The 20,724-nt window shown below is 42.4% G+C and overlaps 2 protein-coding genes across 3 annotated transcripts in view; both read right to left on the bottom strand.

Moving 5' to 3' along the window:
• Positions 1-13,645, bottom strand: part of LOC115796080 (apoptosis regulator Bcl-2) — a 28,242-nt gene extending 14,597 nt beyond the window's left edge. The window contains exon 1 of the mRNA XM_030752312.1: positions 12,404-13,645. Within this exon, the coding sequence (XP_030608172.1) occupies positions 12,404-12,952 (549 nt within the window). The 5' untranslated portion in view covers positions 12,953-13,645. The remainder of the gene's footprint in view (positions 1-12,403) is intronic.
• A 595-nt stretch (positions 13,646-14,240) lies between these two features.
• Positions 14,241-20,635, bottom strand: kdsr (3-ketodihydrosphingosine reductase). Of its 2 annotated transcripts, none has more exons than XM_030752341.1 (10): positions 20,121-20,635; positions 19,405-19,494; positions 19,133-19,189; positions 18,925-18,990; positions 18,751-18,846; positions 17,765-17,956; positions 17,440-17,523; positions 17,203-17,286; positions 17,006-17,107; positions 14,241-16,907 (listed from the first exon to the last, which is right to left on the bottom strand). In XM_030752341.1, the coding sequence occupies exons 1-10, from the start codon at positions 20,307-20,309 to the stop codon at positions 16,788-16,790; spliced, it is 1,080 nt and encodes a 359-aa protein (XP_030608201.1). In that variant the 5' UTR covers positions 20,310-20,635; the 3' UTR covers positions 14,241-16,787. The 2 variants fall into 2 exon arrangements, with proteins under 2 accessions (XP_030608201.1, XP_030608202.1); XM_030752342.1 differs by lacking the exon at positions 20,121-20,635 and adding an exon at positions 19,711-20,113.
• Positions 20,636-20,724: the final 89 nt, after the last annotated feature.

The following is a 20,724-nucleotide window of genomic DNA, read 5'->3' on the forward strand; positions in this document are numbered from 1 at the left end:
TTCTAAAAACAATAAGTGAACAATAAATGAATTCCACTCTCTTTCTTCTCAGGCTGGGAACAGAGGGGGAAAAGTTCATTGACCTAGCTCAGGCAACCAGCTGATTTTCATCCAGGCTGGGGGAGAGGAATGAGAGGAATGTATTGATGTGTGGAAGCAAACAACCTCGCTTGTGTGTGTGTGCGCGCGTGCCTGTGCCCGAGAGGCTCGATATGAGAAGGAATGAGGCTTGAGTTGAACCAAGTCAGCTGCGAGAAACACGACTACAGCAAACCCTTTGAATTATGTAATGAAAGAACTGCGGCTAAATCCTTCTTAGAAAAGAATTATGTAATTAAAGCCCAATCAAGCAGGCAAGAGCAGAGGTGGACACTATTTCAGTTCTTTTTTTCCTTTCACCTTTCATTGGTCTGAGCTCGGTATGACTCACAAAGACCTTGCACAGAGCTAGGGTGTGCAGCCTGCTTTTAAAAGACGTATTGTTTGAACTATCTTGAGCAGCTTGGCTCACTCAGTGCTCTGTGACCTTCCCTGTCTGTACGTAAAGACCAAAGGGAAACAAGCACAGCCTACCTGATGAATGATAATAAGTTGCCTATTGTGACAGTGAAAGTCTGGTGTGAAAATGCACAGAAAACTAATGAGGCACATGTCAGTTTCATAATAGAGGAGAGTTTCTCTCTGGAATAATCCATGAAAAATGTCGTTAGCGGGGTTCGGCGACTGCCTATTGTGAGCTGACTAGCTTTGAAACTGCAGTGCAGCGATAAGCTACTGCACCAAAGTCATCACTTTAAATGATGCAGGAAAAAAAAAACATACATATAAGGCTAGCTTTGTTCCATATGTACAGTATTTTTAGGTTTTGTGCTATGCAATGCCCATGTGGATGTTTCACGAGTAAATTCCTCTGCTTTAAAGTCAGCAGATGGATCAGCTGAGAATCAGATGATTGTTGAGTCAGATGACTTTAACAAGCAACTCCATCCAAGTTTCCTCTGTAACTTTGGATTGACCTTAGTCTCCCAAATCTCCTTCTTTGTACTTTACAGCTTGAATTCTATTAGCACCACTGTTCTTTGGTGTCTAAACCCCGGTGGCCTAATCTTACTCTGCTGCCATCTTTACTCAATTTCCAGATATTGCCCTCTCCATCTCAACCTGGCGGCGGCACACGAGGCCATAAGAGACAGGATTGCTTTTTTTAATAGCTTTATAAACCTCCTCTTATTTCTTGCCCTTCCATCTGTCCTCCTCCTCCTCCACTGTTAGCCTCACCTTCTGATCAAAGACACCTTCTGAAGTCCAGGCTTTTTTTTCTTTTTTTTTTTTTTTTTTTTTACCCAGGAAAATTTTTAACCTCCTGTGCTCCATGAAGTGCAGGAATGTGGACTCATTATAATTCAAATCTGGAAAACATTGGCGGTCAGGGGGATTTAGTGCCAGCTGTGATGGACTTGGTGGTATCAGAAAATGAGTTGGGTGATAAAACAGTAAGCTACTAAAATTCAGCTGATTAAAAAAAAAAAGAGAGAGAAACATTTCTGTACTTTTTTTCTTTTTTTTTTTTGTAAAGCATTCCAACCGACATCAAATGTGGGCAAGGAATTACTTAGTTTATAAGTCAATTTGCAGAGTTGATTAAACTTCTGGTTAGATTTTCCGACATGAACCTCGTCTAGACGGGAGTTAAAACTCCAATATAAACCCAAAATGAAGACTGACATAACAAAATCTTGGCACCATAAAAGTTTGCTCTGGCACAAGTCATAAAATAACTGCATCCTTAGAACATACGCAGACATTAATCATCACTCTATTGTCAAAAAATACCAAGAAACATGAAATAAAATACCTAAGAAGAAAAGAAATCACTGTCAGTTCTACTGTATTCCATTCTCCGTGTTTTCTTTGAAGTATCTGTCAGTATTTGAAGGTGTAGTGACAGTCCAACAACCAATTAAATGCAGAGGCAGAGTAGATTCTTGGAAATTGTTGTAATATAGCACCTTGGCAATAGTGGGTTTGCCCCTACCAGCGAGATGTCTGTGTCAGAAGTAGCATGCAGCTGTAATAGTCTGCAGACAGCACCAGCTGCAGCATCCTGACAGAATGTGGATATAGGTTTTGAGAAGACGTCAAGAGAATTTGGAATGGAGACTCATGCGCTGCAACAATACATAGATGCAAGAACAATGCTCCTTTGGCAAAGCTTTTTATCTTCCAAACGTCAGGAGTTTATAGTTTTCTCTGGACTTCAAACCTAATCAGCCGCTGTTAAAGGTGACTGGAACAGGGCGGTGCTGTGAGAGCTGTGCCAATAGAGAGAGCTTGCACACCATCTGAAAGAAGTCAGCAAACAAAAATTCCAGTGCTAAAAGATCTCACAGAGGTCTTTCCATGGAGACACTTTCTCCTTCATGATACATTTTGATAAATCACGTGCATACAGAATCTGACATTTAGAGCTGCCCGTCTGCTGTGTTAATACACCAAGTCAAAGAGACATCCGAGTGTTGGCTGACCTCACTCAGTGTCGACTGAAACAGATCGCATTTCCTGTGGGATATTTGCCCTGATGCCAAAAATCATGTTTAGGGACGGGGTGCAGAGAATTATTCACTCCAGACCTCCACAGATGAGGCAGAGAAATCTATTTACCATTATCTGGTTGTTGTCATTTTTGGAAGACCAAGTACTCGGCAGTTCAGAGAGGAGTCAATAATGGCATGCTGTTTGGTAATGGCCAGTAGTGTAGCTAGCTGCATGGGGGAAATCCCAGTGGAGATGGTTGTGGTGTTTGTGCGAGCGTGCACGAGCTCGTGTGTGTCGAGACTGGATGGCATGGCTAACAGGAAGCTAGGCACCCTGAGGCCATCTGCTCCCTGCCATGGCTCACATGTCACCCTGTGACAACACAGCATTATTGATTCACACTACCACATCCGCTTCTTTGTGTACACACTGATGTGCCACAGTGCATGTGTGTATGCATATGCCCGTGAGTGTGTACACAGCCATTTTGTTGACAGCAAATAATTGATTTCCACTAGCACAGCCACTTCTGTGTTTGCCTGTACATGTGTGGATATAAAAGCTTTAAACCTTAAAGGGTCAGTTCACCCTGAACCACAAATTAGCAGCTAGCCATGGAGATACTTTCACTTTTTGAAAAAAAAAATTGCACTTTCCCATGTTTTTGTATCAATAATGTATTGAATGACTACGTGGAATTTGAAAGGTTGAGAATTTATGATTTAACTTTGCAGTTACCTTTGCCACTATGGAACATTTCAGCTTACTGTTTTGGTTTTGCAACCTGCTCTTTTCCTGTTCATTTACTCCGATCTACCTTGCTTGCAGTGACATTAGGCAGCACGAGTGTTCGGTTTACATTCCTTGGATACCAGGAATACTAATACAAAGTGATGCTAATCCTGCTTTTTTTCAGCTAAATTTGTAAATGACAATAAGACATCAGTATTGGATTTGTAGCTCTGCCTCACAGTGATCAAAACTCTGGTAATTACTGCTTTAGTCTTTGATGCTGCTTCCTCTGCCACAACCACAATAAAATGGATGAAAAACCTTTCCCAACTTTGTGGGAACAGGAAGGGGCCATCCCCAAACTGTTGCCACAAAGTGGGAGCATGAAATTGTCAAAAATGTCTTGGTATGCTGAAGCATTAAGAGTTTGTTTTACTGGAACTAAGGGACCAAAGCTAACTCCTGAAAAACAACCCTACACCACAATCCCCCCTCCACCAAACTTTACGCTTTATGCTTGCAGTCAGAGAAGTACCGTTCTCCTGACAGCTCCACTAGTCCAGTAGTAGTGTGCTTTACATCACTGCATCCACTTTGCATTGAGCTTGGTGATGTAAGGCTTGGATGCAGCTGCTCGTTCATTCATTTGTTCATTCCATGAAGCTCTCTGCGCACTGTTCTTGAGCTAATCTGAAGGCCACATGAAGTCTGGATGTCTGTAGGGATTGACTCTGCAGAAAGTTGGTGACCTCTGCGCACTGTGTGCCTCAGCATCCACTGACCCCACTCTGTCATTTTATGTGGCCTACCACTTTATGGCTGAGTTGCTATCGTTCCTGATCACTTCCACTTTGCTATAATATCACTAACAGCTGACTGTGGAATATTTATATTGAGGAAATTTCATGACTGGACTTGTTGCACAGGTAGCATCCTATCACGGTACCCACGCTGGAATTCACTGAGCTCCTGAGAGCGACCCATTCTTTCACGAAGAAGCAGTCTGCATACATAGGTGCCTGGTTTTATACACCTGTGGCCATGGAAGTGATTGCAACACCTGAATTCAGGTGAGTGAATACTTTTGGCAATAAAGTGTACAAAAAGAATCATAAAGCTAAAAGTGAAGCCTCACAAACTGCAATTTGAATCACTACTTGAGGCTGGTTTTGAAGGGGAGTCGATTCCCTCACATGTTAATATACCTAACTTTTCTGCAGGTAAACATGTTTACAACCAGGTACAAAAATGCTTTTGGGCTTTCTGGCTAATTTCCTCTCTACTGTGTTTATGGCATTGGTTCCTTTTGCGGCATTTTAAAAGCAGTTATCTGATGTAATATGGCCTTCCTGCCTTGTAATTTGTACTAACAACCTGTCCTCTGTGCTTCAGCTTTGGTGAGTAAAATTCTAATGTTTTATTTGTACGTTACTTAGCACTAATTAGGAGGTTTCTGAGCTGCACCCATACACCCTATGGATATAGCTTGCTTTCTAACTCAGCTTGCTAGCATTATCTCATAATTATCACCCCAGTTATGGCTCCAAAAAAACCAACCTAATGCTGAGTCTGTGGAAAAATCCAGCAGCAATCTTTGCTCCAGCAAAAAGTCAGGTTCTTTTTTACATACCTCTGTGTTTAGATTATAAACAGTCTAAAAGGCAGTGTGGTGTCACCCACTGGTTATGAAGCCCTGTGGTGAGTATCTTTCTAAGCAGTGTTTTGGAACCGGACGTGCCGGGCGGGCGGGGCTGGATTTGATGAATGTCACGAGCCAAGGAGCCTACCATGAATATTCCTCCTTTCTGATTCTAATCCAGCCATCCATAATAATGAGCATAATTTACAAAATGGACTTCATGACTTATTCAATATAACATGAAACTTGCTATTTATCCCAAGAAGTCATCAGGATAATGTTTACTGAGATCAGAGAGGGTGTGGGCTGAGAGCTGTTTTCCCATGGACTTCTACTGAGGTTATTCACAAGATCTCATGCGCACATTGCGCCCGAGTTGTCCGCCACTTTGGATGTGAAACAACCACTGGTTGCTAGGCAAAAATGTGTATTTTCCACCTGGTTGGGAGTGGTTCCTGGAGGTTGCTGGTTGCCAGAGGGTCACAAACCAGTGTCTAGGCCTGTGTGGGTGGGTCTTATTCAGTCCAGCCTACATTCTCATGACTGTCCCATGCCCAAAATGGCAGATAAATTAACGTCAAAACCTTAAAAACCTCAATAGAACCAGGAGTCACCCCCTGTTGGACATGGAAAAGAATGCAGATTCAAGATACTCCTACAATACTGCCACAGGGGGCCAAAACCCAGTGTACTCCTAGCATTAACAGTCCCAGTGGTAATTTAATAAATAAAAATGGGGAGGGTTGCATCTGGAAAAACATCCAGTCTAAAAATCTTTTCCAAATCAAACATGTGGATGATCAAGAATGAGATCTCCAGTCAGATCAATTGAGGCCTGGCCTAAAAATGTTATGCTACTGTTGGCTGAAGACAAACGAAGCAGAACGGGGGCGTGGATGTATGCATGGATGTAGTGAATGAGGACACGCGGAAGGTTGGTGTGACAAAAGAGGATGCTAGGGATACAGTGAGAGATGGAGGCAACAGTGGTGACCCCTGAAAAGGAGCAGCCAAAAGAACAAGAACTCCTGCACTGGCTTCGCTTTTCAAACCCAGAAACTACATCTGTGGTTCAGATTTTATATTTCTTAGAGTGAAAATAATTCACAGTGAAAGCTGCCATCCATTGGGAGAAACTCAATACAACTGCATTACCTGTTCAATGGGCTTTGACTTTGTGAGCAAGAATTCAGGAGACACTCCATACTGCACTTCAAATGGCAGTGGATATTGCTGCCCTAGAAATTAACAGAGAATATCAAATCTCTTTTAAAGCCTTTTGGGGGTTTGACCCAAAAATATCTACAGTAGCTAGACAATGGGAAGACACATTTAACCTTGCCCTATATTGATATGCTGCACTGCTTGCAAGGGTGTGCCTAGTGGCAAAGTCAACTTGTGTCTCAATAGGCTTCTCATTATCCAGCTCCCACCATGACAGGAAAGGTGGAAAATGCTTTTATCTGCCATCTCAAATGGTTCATTAGGACATTTTTTCCATGCAGAATGGTGGAGGGTTCGTGATGTGATGATAGCGCAGAGGCACACAGGGCAGGGATTTACACCTAACATGACAATTAGAGGACCACACAAGAGCAGTGATGGTAATGTTTCTATTTTTAGAGGCCTCTCACATGTCCCTGCATTTTTAAGGGATCTGAAATGTTACATGACACTGAAAGCCAGGTCTCTGGGTATTAGTGTGTTGTTTGTGAACAGTTTGGGCACGTGCATGTGTGTAAGTTAATATGTCTCAGGTGGTGGGGTAAGAGGGAGGAAAAGGATGAGATAAAAAAAAAAAGGAGGGGAAAGAGGATATAATCTCTCGGCTGAACCTCATACAGCTTTTGGGAGTGTCCAAGTTAGTCTGAGCCATGTATTATTTATCAGTGTAAGCTCAGAGTGGGATGGTGGTGCTTAGTTCAAGCATGCATCCCTCATAAAACAGGAGCATAGAAGGCTGAGGTGTTCGCTTATTTGAGTAAAATTAAAAGGAAACAGAGTCATATGAATGAATTCTCAACTGCCAATCTGTCGTCTCACATAATCCCAGAAGTCCAACATAAAGAGAACTTTGCAGAAATAAACAAAACCCAGCGTAAGTTCATGAATAAAGCATGTTTCATGTTTCACCGACTCGCTATTCAACAAAAAGAGCTGGCCACTCAGGAAAAAAAAAAAAAAATCCAGGTTGTCTCCATTTTTTATTTACAGTCACCGTTTCCCAGCAGACGTTCTGCCAGCTCTCCCGAGAAGGCCCAGAAATAACCACAGTACAGGATGGGGTGGAGGGTCTCTAGGGGAAAATGATGTTGTGGAAAGACGCAGAGCATTAGAATTACATCCACTGCAAATACAACAGAACAGAATTTGTGTCCTGTAATCATGTTGTCTGAGTGTTTTCCATAAACAGCAATGAAACATCCAGCATGGGTGGAAAGGTAACCATGGCGCACACACTACATACTCTAGGTCGCAGAAGCAAGCAGCACTATTTGAAGCTGAATAGCAATCAAAATGAATGAGATTCACACCATCTCAGCTTTAAAACCATTTCACTGGGGTTAAATCCACACAAAGGAATAAATGTTTGGTTCAAAGGTCTTTGAGAGCCAGAAAGATAAGAGATTGCTGGAAGAAAAGCGTTCTTGTCGGACTGATTGAGAGAGTTGCGGCCTGCAGCGGCCCACGTCTGTAGGAAATGTTCCTGAGCTTACAGATGCTGTGCTGATGGGTGTAAACACAGTGGCAGATGGTGAGCGACCGAGGCCTCTCAAGCAAAAGGGGTACAGTGCAGGGGAAAATCTTGGCTGCCTCTCGCCACATTAAGCTCCTTTGTGGTGTACAGTCTCCATTACAGAGCTCAAAGTCCGCATCCAGGGGTAACACTGTTGTCAAAATCTCCAAGCTGATTCTTATTTAGTTTGTTTCTTTGTTTGCTATTTACATTTTTTTGCTTCTCCAGCAGTAAAATTACAGTGTTAATTGATGGGTGGGAGGGAGAAAGCCTAAATGCTATTTGCACGAGTTATGATTTATTCGTCGGTCTGATTGCTCAGAACTAGAAGGCAGCGTTCACACGGTAATGAGAGACCAAACTGATAAACAGCTACAAATTAACGGATGAAAAAAAAGAGTGTAACCGAGTGTGACAGCATGCTGCATGACAAGAGGGGAATACTAGCTCAATGAGGATGGATCAGTCATGACTTAGAGAGCTCGTTATGCTGTAAAGCACGTGTCCTCAGAGGCAGCGAACCTTTCATCGTCAGCATAGACATCTTTTTGTTTGAAAAAGAGCTCAAAGCTAAAAGAAGCATAGCTGGAACACTTCCTGAATGGTGTTCTGATTAGTATTGACTTGTGCTTAACAGACTGAGTTTGCATCTAGGAGATGCAAATTGGATGTAAGTGAGACCTCGTCGAGAATGTCTGCTGCTCTCCTGTGAATGGCTGCATGTGCCTCATTTGTGATTTAGTTTGTTTGGGTTTTTTTTTTTTTTTTGGTCTCTACTCTGCCGACACGTCACCTAGATGGAGATTAATGACTTCCTTGCTGTCCCAGATCCACAGCCTCAACAAGGGGCTGCAGCCAGATGCCTGCTATTCCATAGCAACATACAGGTCCCACCCATCGAGGAGCAGATTGCGCTCTGGGAATCCCCCACAGGATGGACCCAACCCAAACTCACATTGTCTTTCATAACACACACACACACACACCTGGGAGACAGAAAATAGACCACCTGGTTAGCAGCATTCCACAGACATCTGATCGCACTGTTTGAGACTTCAAAAAGGAAAATGTTTTTTTGGCAATTTAACTCTTTCCTCTCACTTGTTATACAAAAGAAGGAATTTAGAGGCAACTCTGTTCAAATTAGCACTAAATACAAGGGACACAAACTGATCATAATTCCCTCTGAGAGCAATCTGAATGCATGGACCCAATTTCATGGCATGGTGCAACTGCAGGAGAGGCCACGGTGATCATTATTCTTCATTGGCTTGGACAACTGAATGTCTGTAGAAAGACTTGGTGCAAATCCATCAAGCAGTGCTGATTTCATAGGGTAAGAGATGACTTTGACCTACTGGTGGCCACAGGGAAGACTGCAAGAGCAATGAGATTCAGCCATAACAGCAAACACACATTTTTTTTTTTTTTTTGGGGGGGGGGGGGGGGGGTTGCTTGGTTGTTGAGAAAGAGTTGAAAAGTGGCATTGCCATCTTTAGAGCGTGGCTAAGAACAATGACACCGTTAAAGAATAATTATTTCTCAACATCATAACTTATGCTGTTCTTGGTTAACCTCCAGTTATGAAACTGCTGTTTTTCTCTTGAAGCGCATTTTGGTCTTTCGCTCTGCACCACCCCCTCAGCCAGTCAAACGTCTGAGGTCAAGCATGTAATTTCGGAACTCGGACGCCGTCTGCCACTTTGTTCAATCACTTGGTATTTACTGCGAGCGCTCGCAAATAAACACAGGTGCGCCACGTGTGGGTGAGTGTGCAGCCTAAATGCAATCGTTCCCTGATTGAGTGCAATTTCTGTCAACACAAAGGCTGAGTTTCTAAATGAATGTTAGGGACAATGAAAGGATGGTATGTCACATCCCGGGGTGTGGGAAGCAATCTGTGCTGAATGGGAGCTATTTCACCCTCAGCTGGCTTTTTGCAAATACAGTCACCACTTTGTCACTTTTTAAAGGGAAGATTTTGTTTAGCTAAATGTATATTTGACTCACGATGCCTAGACTCAACAAGGATTAGCTGGCATTCTGTTCACACTATTTTGGGCTTAAATTGTCTCCAAAACAACAGGAAACAGAGGGTGGCTGATAGAAAGCTGTTTCCACACCACTCTTACATGTCAAAATGTCAGTGATAGGCTGATTAGCCACCCACCTTTGTTTTTAGAATGGCTGAAAACACAACGCTCACCTCTTCCACACAATAACACAATGGACAGGGTAACTGACCACAAATGCAACTTGTCTAAACACACATTTAGGCATGTTTACTGAGTGTCTTCATTGTTTGGAAGACGTGTAAACTCCATTTAAAAAGTTGTGTTTAGAGTTATAGTTTGAACCCTATAATAAAAGACAGTGAGCTCATTAGAAGTGATTGAATCATGAAACCTATTTTATCCTCATTCCTCTGAAACAGCCACCCTGCACGTGAACAAAGGTGAAAACAGGTGATCCTAGAATGAATGAACTTCTTAACTCCGATATGAGATTAATGCAGAAATGTACCACATTTGTCTCATTACAACAATGCAAAGCTTTCACAATTAAACATTTGAAGCCATTGTTAAGTCTGCACTGAGCTGCAGCTACAAATGCGGAAACTGAGGTCACATCCCTTTTTTTTTTTTTTTTTTTTTTTGGTATTTGATGGTCTCATTTCAAGACTCCACCTACCTAAAATTTCACTTCTTGTAAAAAAGCTTTTACTGAAAATTTAAAAAAAGAAAAATGTTTGAATCAATTTTGCTAACCCTAACCCTCTAGACAGGTTTTGATCTTCTGAAACATCTCTAAAATTCCTTGAGATCCCTGTTGAGAGATATCTGATTAACAGTCTCTGCAGCATCTCCTGTGAATGAATTCATAATTCAGGAAGAGGTCAGAACAAAATCAGCCGACATTTAGCAGCCATTCTCAAAAACAAACGAAACCGCAAACACTTCAATATAAAACAGGTTGTTGATTCAGCTCTAGAGGAGACCCCCCCCCACTGAAAACACAGTGACTTTTATTACATTTCAACATCTGTCAATAAAAATGGCAATGCCAGTTTTCTCACAAACCCCAATCTAGTATACAGACAGCTGTGTATTTGTGTCTGCAATGTCAGTTATTAAAGGTCATGCAATAACTGAAGCACACACCTCAGGAAATTCCCTACCTGACAGCCGTTCAGATGAATATAAATCAACATCAGTGCATGTCTGCATATGCGGAAGCTGAGAAAGAAACTGAGCCAACCCTAACATACTCTCTGTTAAATTGTTTTAGAGCCTAGTTTGAGCTTAGAAATAATTGGATGAGGTTATTCATTCCCCATACTGCAGACATATGCTTTCAAATAATCCTAAATAATCCTTTGGATTAAAGGACTCTGCTCTTGCTCTCCCTCTCTCTCCAGTGAATGCACAGATACAGTCATCTCCACCCAGCTGTAAAACCCAAACTATGATGACCTACATTATTCTACAGTGGGAATGGGCTCCAGAGACCTCGAGCAGGCATCTCTGCAGCCCAGTCTGCGACAGCTTCAAGGCACAGGTCTGAAAAAGGCAGACAAAAGAGTCCCAACCAAGATGCACACAGAGGATGGCATGTTAAACACAGTGGCTGCAGATTAGCACTCTGTGTTCCTGGAGGGCCCTCCCTCTGTTGCCTGCCTTTGATATGTGGCACAACCTGCCACCTCCAGGGGCAAGGCAGACTCAAGGGGAATGCTAAACGGTCCTATCCTTTGAGATGAAACATTCGATATGAATCATTGATAAGCCCACTCAATACACGCCCCGTTTATGATACCTTCCAGCTAAGATAACCAGGCAGTGCAAATGTTATGCTCTCATTAAGAGCACCTTTGCTAATTAAAGGCTAATTCACTGCAAATCAGCTTGGTGGCTATTGAGAGGCACAGTGGCCTCCTTTTCAAGCAACATGAGCTGCATGAGAGTTTACAGCTGGTACAGTTAAAAAAAAAAAAAATGAATATGACAATGCATGCTTGTTTCGGATTTCCTCTTCAGTGTGGGCATGCATTCAGCCAGTTGTGTGTGGTGTCATTTAGATAAGCTGAGCCCTGTCCAGCTATGCCCAGAGGCCTAAACACATTAATTCAATAGTTTGCTGTTTGCTGACATGTGTCTGACCTCCTCTTTTCTGCGAGATTCAGGGCCTGTAACGCATCACATGTCAGCAGCACTGAAGCAATTTCTTTCCTGCATAAAGGTTCAGATACAGACTGATGCTGAAATTGCCATTTTTTTCCCTCCAACATGATGCATAGACTCCTGTTTTTAAACTAAGCCTTTACTTCCCCTTAGACAAGTCACCTCTGTGCTCCCTGACAGCTGCGTCTCTAGCTCTGGTTTTACAGTTGACAGGGCGGGATTTTATAACTGAGCGTCGGGAGGTGTGACAGAACTCGCTGTTTCATTGGTCGAGTAAGTTTAACAGTCAACGAAATCCTCCAGTTAGAGCAGCTCATAAGTAAAGGCCGCTCGTTCGCCCGTAGTGCGTCACGAGCTCGTCTTAAAAGGGATTTTATTAATGATCAGCTACACATGTGGTTTCGATATTGAGCCACGTTAAGCCACATCAAAATGCACTTTTTCACCTTAACCAAAACATGCAGGCCTACACCAACTGAACTCACTCGCTGAAATCCCTTTTAATCACAGCTAAACAGGACTTTTGCGATCCCTTGGCACACTGCTGCAAAGCGCTCAACTGCACGGAATCAGACCTACCCATCCCCCGTTATCTTGTATCCAGCTGTTAAGAGGTCCATTTAAATACTCCGTCATCCACTCTGCGATGTTGTCCACCTGCGATGTCATCCCCTCGTTGGAAGCGCACTCCACGCACACCGTGCCCCCAAACTCGAAGAAAGCAATAATCCGGCCCCAGTTCACTCCGTCCCGGAACAGTTCGTCTATCACCTCGGCGAATCTCCTCTGCGCCGTGGCGGAGGTGAGATGCAGCTGCCGCGACATCTCCGTGAAGTCCGGCTGGTACAGTCTTTCAAGTTCATCTCCAGCCTCTCGCAGGACTCTGTGGATGTCTGCGTGTGGGTCGGACTGTGGGAGCCGTCTGCAGAGGTGGGTGTTGCTCTCGCCGTCAGGCCCGTTGCTGGGTTCTCGGCACCGGCGGACCAAAGTCGGTGGAGGGTCATTTATTGACCCGTTATTAGCAGCATCTTCATCCTGGACACCGTCAAATCCCCACGCGTATCCCCGTTTGGAGAGTTTATGGCAGATATACTTTTCCACAATATTGCGATTATACTCGTTCGCCATTCCGGCTCAAATTTGGCACTTTGTATATCCAGTGGTTTTCCTAAATAAAATGCATTATGACCAAATTTGCGCGCTGTACAATGGTCTGCACAGGCTCGTCCAAAAACTGGGGTTGGATTCAAATAGGCAATGCAGCGAATTATCCCACACAGAGAGGAGATACTTTACTCGTAAACTGGGGAAAATCCCTTGAAGAAAACTGCACAGAAAGACGTATTATAAGTCAAAAACACACTGGTTCCGTGTCAGCAGCAGTCTTCATTTCCAATCCTTGGAGGGACACTGGCGACCTTCTCTTTGCATAGAAATCCAATATGCGGAAGAGGTTGGGAGTAGTGTTGCTCTATTTCTGTGCACATCACCCAGACGTGGATGTGTTGCGAATAAAAAAAGAAAATATGAATGAAAGCCAAAGTTGTACGCGCCCGAAGGAGTTGTAAGGGCGACCAACTATTTTAGCAGCGTTACGCACGGACCAGACGCGGGACTGTGAGCCAGACAAGGTCGGACTGGAGTCCTCTTCCACGATTGCTCCACATACCCTCCGAAGCAGCTCCCTGCTCACCACTAGTGGGCCGCACTCTGCTTAGTGAGGTATGCCTGACGTCAGTAATTCCTTTGGCTGCGTTCGGAGACTCCAAGTGTACACTAAGAACTGCGCTCAAACCGTTTATAGTCCATATTATTATTGAATATTGCATCTACGTTTCAAAACTGACCACGTTACCCAGGAAACTATCTAAACAAGATATTTTTTATTATTATTCAGATGTTAAGGATAGAAAAATCTTAAAATGATCATACGCGAGGAGCACAGGACCACCCCGGCGAGGGATTGCTTTGATGTGGTCCAACCACCCCCTTGTGGACGGAGATTCAATCTTCAAACTGATGCACCCGTATATATATATATATTCCCCGTTTCTTTTAAATCCTTCTCTTGTCTCTTCTAGCATCTCCCCTATTTATCATCTACTTATTCTCCAACAGGTCAAACAAGGCATTTAAAGTCCTGCATTCTCCAAATCTGAGGGCAGCTGCTTTGGAAAGTTCCCCTCATGAAAAAAAAAAAGAAAGAAAAATCTCATCCCCCCACTTCAAAGAGAATACTTAACATCCTCACAGTCCTCCGCAAACCCTGCAATGTCAAAACTTCCAAACCTCTCTCTACTCACGCTGAAACCAGATTTAATTTTTCTGCAGTGGGTCCGCTCAACGGAAGTTCAGGCAAAGATGTCAGGAACAATTTCAGAAGAGACAAGAAGACACGCAGAAATAAAAGATACAATTTAGTTTCCCTCACAGGTATTTATTTAGTTTATCATGTAAGAAAATAAGACAAAGAAATGTTCCACTCCTCACGGTTTCTTTCAATGGCACACAAGGTGAAGGTGTTAAGCTTTTTGGCAGAAAGAGTATAAAGCAAAGAAAAAAAAAAAAGAGTGCAGTATGACTTTTATGTTCAATACTTTTAAACCCATTAAGTATCTGACAGTGACACCATTAAACAGGAGAAACTAGCGTGACTCTTACAGAACTTAAATCTTTACTGTATGTTTAAACATATTGAAAGCAGAGGCTTCATTTGCATAGCTTAAAATAGTGTTAGTGAAAACAAAAACTGCTTTTACATGAGCTACATGTTCTATCAACAGTGTGTTGCTACCTCAAGGTAAAAGAGAACTTCTGAAAGCAGTAAATGTACATTTATGGAAAGCTCTTGAGTGCGGGACAGTATGCCTTTAACCAATATCAAATGAGAACATCATCAAACATGAGTCATCCATTCTCACTTTCATATCTTGGATTTCAGTAAGACTTTTTTTTTTTATAGAAACACTAGAAATTGACCAAATACACAAAAAACAGTTGGTATTTCACACCAAATAAGTCACAAAAAAGAAATCATTCAGTAAACCACACGTGAGTTAAGTCACATTGTTCTGCGGACGGGTCCACTCTCATAGCGTTTGCTTCATCAGTAGTCACGTTTTAAGGCTTTGAATGGGCCCCGCACTGCTCCACAGCTTTTACAAACTAAGATCAAAAGAGCAGCGACATCGAAAATAAACTACAAATAAATGCGTTGCACCTAAAGAAATTGTCTTAACACATTTTGGCATTCAAATATTGGTGTATTTAAAAATAATATTCCTATGTTCTGATTTGTATGCTTTGTTATAAAGTACATTCTCCCCGACTGGACCAAAGGAAGACTTGCGAGAGTCAATATTGTGTTTTCTTCTATCTCCATCTGTATTCAAAAACCATAAAGTCAGATGGGAAAATAATATGTTTTTTTTTCAAGACTTGACAGAAATCAGGAGGAATCGATATTTGTAATTTAGGGAGTTTCAAGGTCCCAGTGGTGCATGACAGGGTCAATGCAGGTGGGGAAAAAGAAAAAAAAAATAAATAAATAAAAGAAGAGGGATGAGGCTCACAACTACCACTCTTGTCCCTCTGAAATTTTGGCCATTATGCAAGATGACTCTCCAGCGCCCTCGCTAGACTTACAGAGACATGACTCGAACCAGCGAGTCTTAACCTTCCCTGATTTACACAACCTGACAGATTATGGATCTCCACTGGGGGGTGGCTGAGCATGTGCACTGACATTTACAACTGCAAGTAAAAACAGTACGCTTCCTTTAACAACTTTAAAACAAAAACTGGACAAGTGCACGAGTGAAACAGAAAACTACATGCTGGTTTTTTTTTTGTTTTGTTTTTTTTAAACCCCCTGCAATCTTACAACTTCATGGCTTCAACCCATAGTACCTGCGTTCCCTTCCTACTTAGCTGGAATGATGAAGAAAACATTTAGCTGTCTTTATTCCAGAGACAAAAACTTCAAATGGCTTTACTCTTTTACAAAGGGGGGTGGGGGGGGTCGGCTCAGTCACAGCAAACACACTTTCACACACAGTTCAGCCACAGTTCTTTTACCACAACACTGTTTACATTTTTTGAATATTATTATTATTATTATTATTATAATGATTAATATATGGAGATTTTATGTATTAAAAAAAAAAAAACGAAAACATAAGGTCTCTCCCGCATCATGTATGACCTCAGATCTCACATGCACAAAAAAACAAAAATACCTCGCAGCATAAACAAACTGCTGTGGGTCACGACCGCTTCCAAACACAGAGGTTATTGAGTCCAAAAGAAAGAAAGAAAGAAAGAAAGAAAGAAAAGGAAAAAAAGAAGAAAGAAAAGAAAAGGAAGGCGCTTTGCCTGCAAAGACTTGTAGTATGAACAAGGTGGGGAAGAAGGGGCTTATATCGTGAAAACTGTAGAAACTCTCGAAAAGGTGGAAATCTGTGATAGTAACCACTCTTTTTTAAACCATAGCTTTTAGTTTGAAGGAAAATAAAAAAAAAATTAGGCCATATTTGGCACAACCGGTTAGACAGGGTGCTGTTCCCCTCTGAGAACAAAAAAAAAACAGCACGAGGCAGGGAAGCCTGCATACTTTAAAACCAGGCTGCGAGATGTTTAGTCGACTCTCGTTCTTCTAAAATAAGGCTGCTTCCACAAAAAGAAGCAGGTGGACACGTTAAACTGAAGTCACTGGAAAAAAATCAAAATGGCTATAAATTCTATGGAGTACATAAGTCACTGGACAGGCAACAAGTAAACATCTGCCACTTTCTTCCATCCCCATCTGCGCTTAAGTTGACATCAGAAATGCATGTGACATGGCCTCCCCCTGCCCACCCCCGATCTACGGTTGTGTACTTGTACAGCTGGAGGAAGGAATTGGCTGGGAGGGCAGTGGGAAAGGGGGTGGGGGCATTGGGGTGTGGTGAAGGTAAGGCTGCTGTTACTCCCTCTTATCAGCTGCTTTCGACTGCTCCCTTTGAATCATGCAGCGGCGCACGATGCTGTCAAAGCTCCCCAGGTAGAAGAGCGCGATGGTCCGAAACAATCCCATGGTGACGATCTGTACAGAAATTTCAAAACAAAAGGGTAGAATTAAAATTGCTGGGCGGAGGAGTGCCGCCTCTTCTGATATGATATCACATATAGGGGGGGCTGTACCTGCTGGAGACCTTCTGTGATGGAGGTGACAGGTGACATTCCACAGGTGAGTGCTGATAGCATGTAACCATCTGGGCCAACAGAGCTGTTGAAGTTCCCCTGCTGTGAGATGAAAAGAAAAACAGGCACACACATTTACCAAAGAAGAAGAAACGCATACAACAAACTGGACACTGAATGCGAACAGAGTTTCTTACCACTGCATCCCTGACGACAATTTTGGCCACTTGGTCTGGTTGACAAACTCCAGAGGTTTCAGAGATTAATTTGGTCTCTAGAGGCTGGGAGAGGAAAGCAGAAAAGGGGGGGTGAGGCTGTAAAGCACTGAGGTATTGGTCTACTTTCCACTGTCAAAATAAAAGGAAAATACCTCCAAGAAAATTTACATAAAACAAACAGGAAGCATTTCTCTGTACTGTTGCACAAATGTTCACCTTTGTCTTGTTCTCTTCGGCCAGTCCTGGAGTGTCTGTGTCAGGGGGGTATGCCACAGTCACGTAGATATTGTAGGGCTTTATCTGCAGAAGGAAAATAAATTGTCTTAGCAAATCCACCATGATGATGACAAATAATTGCATACATTAACATTTCAACAGCTCTTTGACAAGCAATAAAAGTTAGTCTGAATGCCCCCTTCAGAAAAATGGGAATCATTGTAACAGTATCAACACCAATGACATACACCCCATCATCACTTAACAGTCAGTCTTTGCAAAATGATATTTAATGGGGGGGGGGAAAACAGAACAAAACACATACCTCCATCTGCAGCGACTCAGCAAGGCCTCGCAGGGCAAACTTAGACGGGGAGTAGGCAGTGTAACCGAACAGACCGATCTGGCCTGCCTGGGAGGAAACAAACATGATGCGGCCCATTCTTCGCTCCTTCATGGTGGTTATGACGGCTCGTGTTGGGTAAACGCTGCCCAGGTAGTTCACTTCCATCAGTTTCTGGGGGGAAAACATAAGAATAAAAATGCCATGTTCACACACGCCATAACAGGACAGCCCATGGTGATTTACAATAATGTAGGTAACTATAGTCATTTTAAAACCAGAATAGTTCAGTGTCTCAATTCACAGCAGGCTGAAGGTTGTAAATTTAGCCACTTCTTTAATTATTCTGGCTTCTTACTGAGTCAGAAATCAAACCTTTTCTAATAAAAACTTAATGTATGAAGCTTATTTCAAAAGAGTTCATTCCTGCTTTAGTGTAAATTTATTATGTTGGGGGGGGCAATAATTTCAAGCAATTTTTAAGAAACTGATGCTCTCAGTCAAAACTATTCAATTCTCTGCACATTTTCCATGCACATAAAAATCAAATTTGGAGACTACCAAAGAATATAATGGCTTTCCACCAGAGGTTATAAAAATCTTAATTTATATTTATTAAAGCAGGATGTGAGTTACTCATGCATAAAATACTTCTCTGATTAGCAAACGGTCAGAAATAACAGGAAAATGCACAGACTTCTGTAAAGTGAGGTAAAATAGGATCATTATGCAGGTCCAAATCTGTCTGACCCTGCCAAAGGCCCAGTCTAAGCCAGGAATAACCCTGCTTATGTGTGATTACATTTGGAAAAGACACACCCCTGATAACACACCTTTATTATTATGATCTTTCACTCCATTGTAAACATCAGCAGTGGATAATTTTATACTTATGAACATTTTTTGCATGACTCAGAATAGTTTACTGTCTTGACAACTTAAAGAACACTTTGGGCGCAGGTACTTACTTTAAAGCGATCCACCTCGACTTCCTCAAACTTCGCAGAAATTGAAGTTCCAGCGCAGTTCACAAGCATGTCAACAGGACCTAGCTTTTCTTGAGCCTGCACAACAGGAAACCATCACTTCAGTACTTCTTAATTATTAAAGCTATGCTCCATTAGCAGAGAGCGTAACCGTACCTGTTTTATCACATTTTCCACCTGACTGTAATCACTGGAAACATCCACTGAGATGCAGAGCACCACCTAAATAAAGAAACCAAGATCTTAATAATGCAAATATTAATCACTCATCACAGCCTATAATTGCACATAGATGGCAAACACAGGTGCTTTTAATTATTTTTCTAAGTGGCATCTTTCATTGAAAAAAATACTAAACCCATACCTGCTTGTCATTGATGGCAAATTTCTCCACTTCTTTCTTTGCCTGAAGCAACTTATCCTAAGGGGGGGGGGGGGACTGAATGTTTACTGTTATACCCACATAAAAGCTCACAAATATCATTATGAACATCATCAATGTTCAACTTCAAATTGAAAACATGTAATAACGCTTCCATGCAGGTCAGATGTTTAACACAAAAATAAAGCCTGTTCTGCACGTGAGTGACATGGAACAAGTTCACCTTAAGAGTGGACATGAATGTTTGTGCTGACCTCGTCTCGTGCCACCAAAGTGATGAACGCTCCTTGCCTGTAGCACTCAATTGCAATGCATTTTCCAATCCCACTGGAACCTCCCGTCACCTAAATCAAAGGTCAACCACAGGATACATGATAATGCAACACAGAAACTGGAACACAGGTTAACCTGGAGATGTTTCCAAAATGTAATGCAGCTTAATAAAGCATTTTAAAGTAATTTCTTCTATTGGTTAAGCATTCGTGATTATTGTAAATAACGCAGCAACCATGTCGCAGACAGTTTATTAGGTACACCAAGATAAAACAATATTTACCTACCTTCAGCGGCCAGTCTACAAAGTTTCTCATTAACCAAGCTGAACTACCTGAAGTTAGGCCGGAGACCGCATAAGTTTATTTATTTATCTAGGTATACCTTTTATGCTAGTTGCGAAGTAAGCTTTAAAGATTAATTAAAGCAATATTCCTCAACTCATAGGAGGGCGTGCCTGTCCACATGACACACACCTGACTTTCCTAATAAACTAAGCTGTCAGAAAAATATTTTTCACACACATAAAAAAGTTACTGCTTATTGATCCGTAAGGTTAGAGTGCACACGCCACCTAATGTAAACATAGCGATATGGCTAACCTTAAACTCAGCTAGGTTAACTTAAACCAGCTAAAAACTGCAGTAACGAGTAGGCGTTAGCGACCGTTACCAACCAGCTAAACCGCACCACTTACCACGACGTGGGCCCCGTTCAGTTTAAGCGGCTTGGGACTAATGAGGGGCGATATCATGTATAACAGCAACACAAAAGCAACGATAAAGGCAGCTACAACGAGCAGCATGATGAACGGAAGAAGGAGCCACCAGGAATTGATAAAAAGCCAATCTGTGATCGCTGAACTGAACCCTTCTTCAGAGGACATGGGTGAAATCTGGCGATCGTTAGCTTATTTGCTAACTAGCAGGCCAGCTTCTGGGGGTCCGATAAGAGGGCTACGAGGTAGGCGGTGGTGCCGAAAGGGTGGGGATGGCGAAATGCAAAGCCAGGGGGAGGCGTTTTTCCCAACGGTCAGTAGTGGGTCAAAGACGCGTAAGAACCAGGTTAAAGTGCAACAGTGAACCTTGGCTCCCCGTGACAAAGCGCAGTCTACATCAACCAAAACAAATCGAAGTGTAAGCGGACGCCGTGCGGTGCTACGTGGTACTTGTAGTTCTAAAGCCCGGAGTTTCTCTCTAGAACGCAAAACGCTTGCTCACAGGGATTGAACAACAGTTCCCCTAATGCAACGCGGCATCGCTTTACTCGTAGTATCCGTCAGTTAGACTACACACCCAAAT

Source organism: Archocentrus centrarchus, chromosome 17 (assembly GCF_007364275.1).
Source record: "Archocentrus centrarchus isolate MPI-CPG fArcCen1 chromosome 17, fArcCen1, whole genome shotgun sequence".
Taxonomy (NCBI): Eukaryota; Metazoa; Chordata; class Actinopteri; order Cichliformes; family Cichlidae; genus Archocentrus; species Archocentrus centrarchus.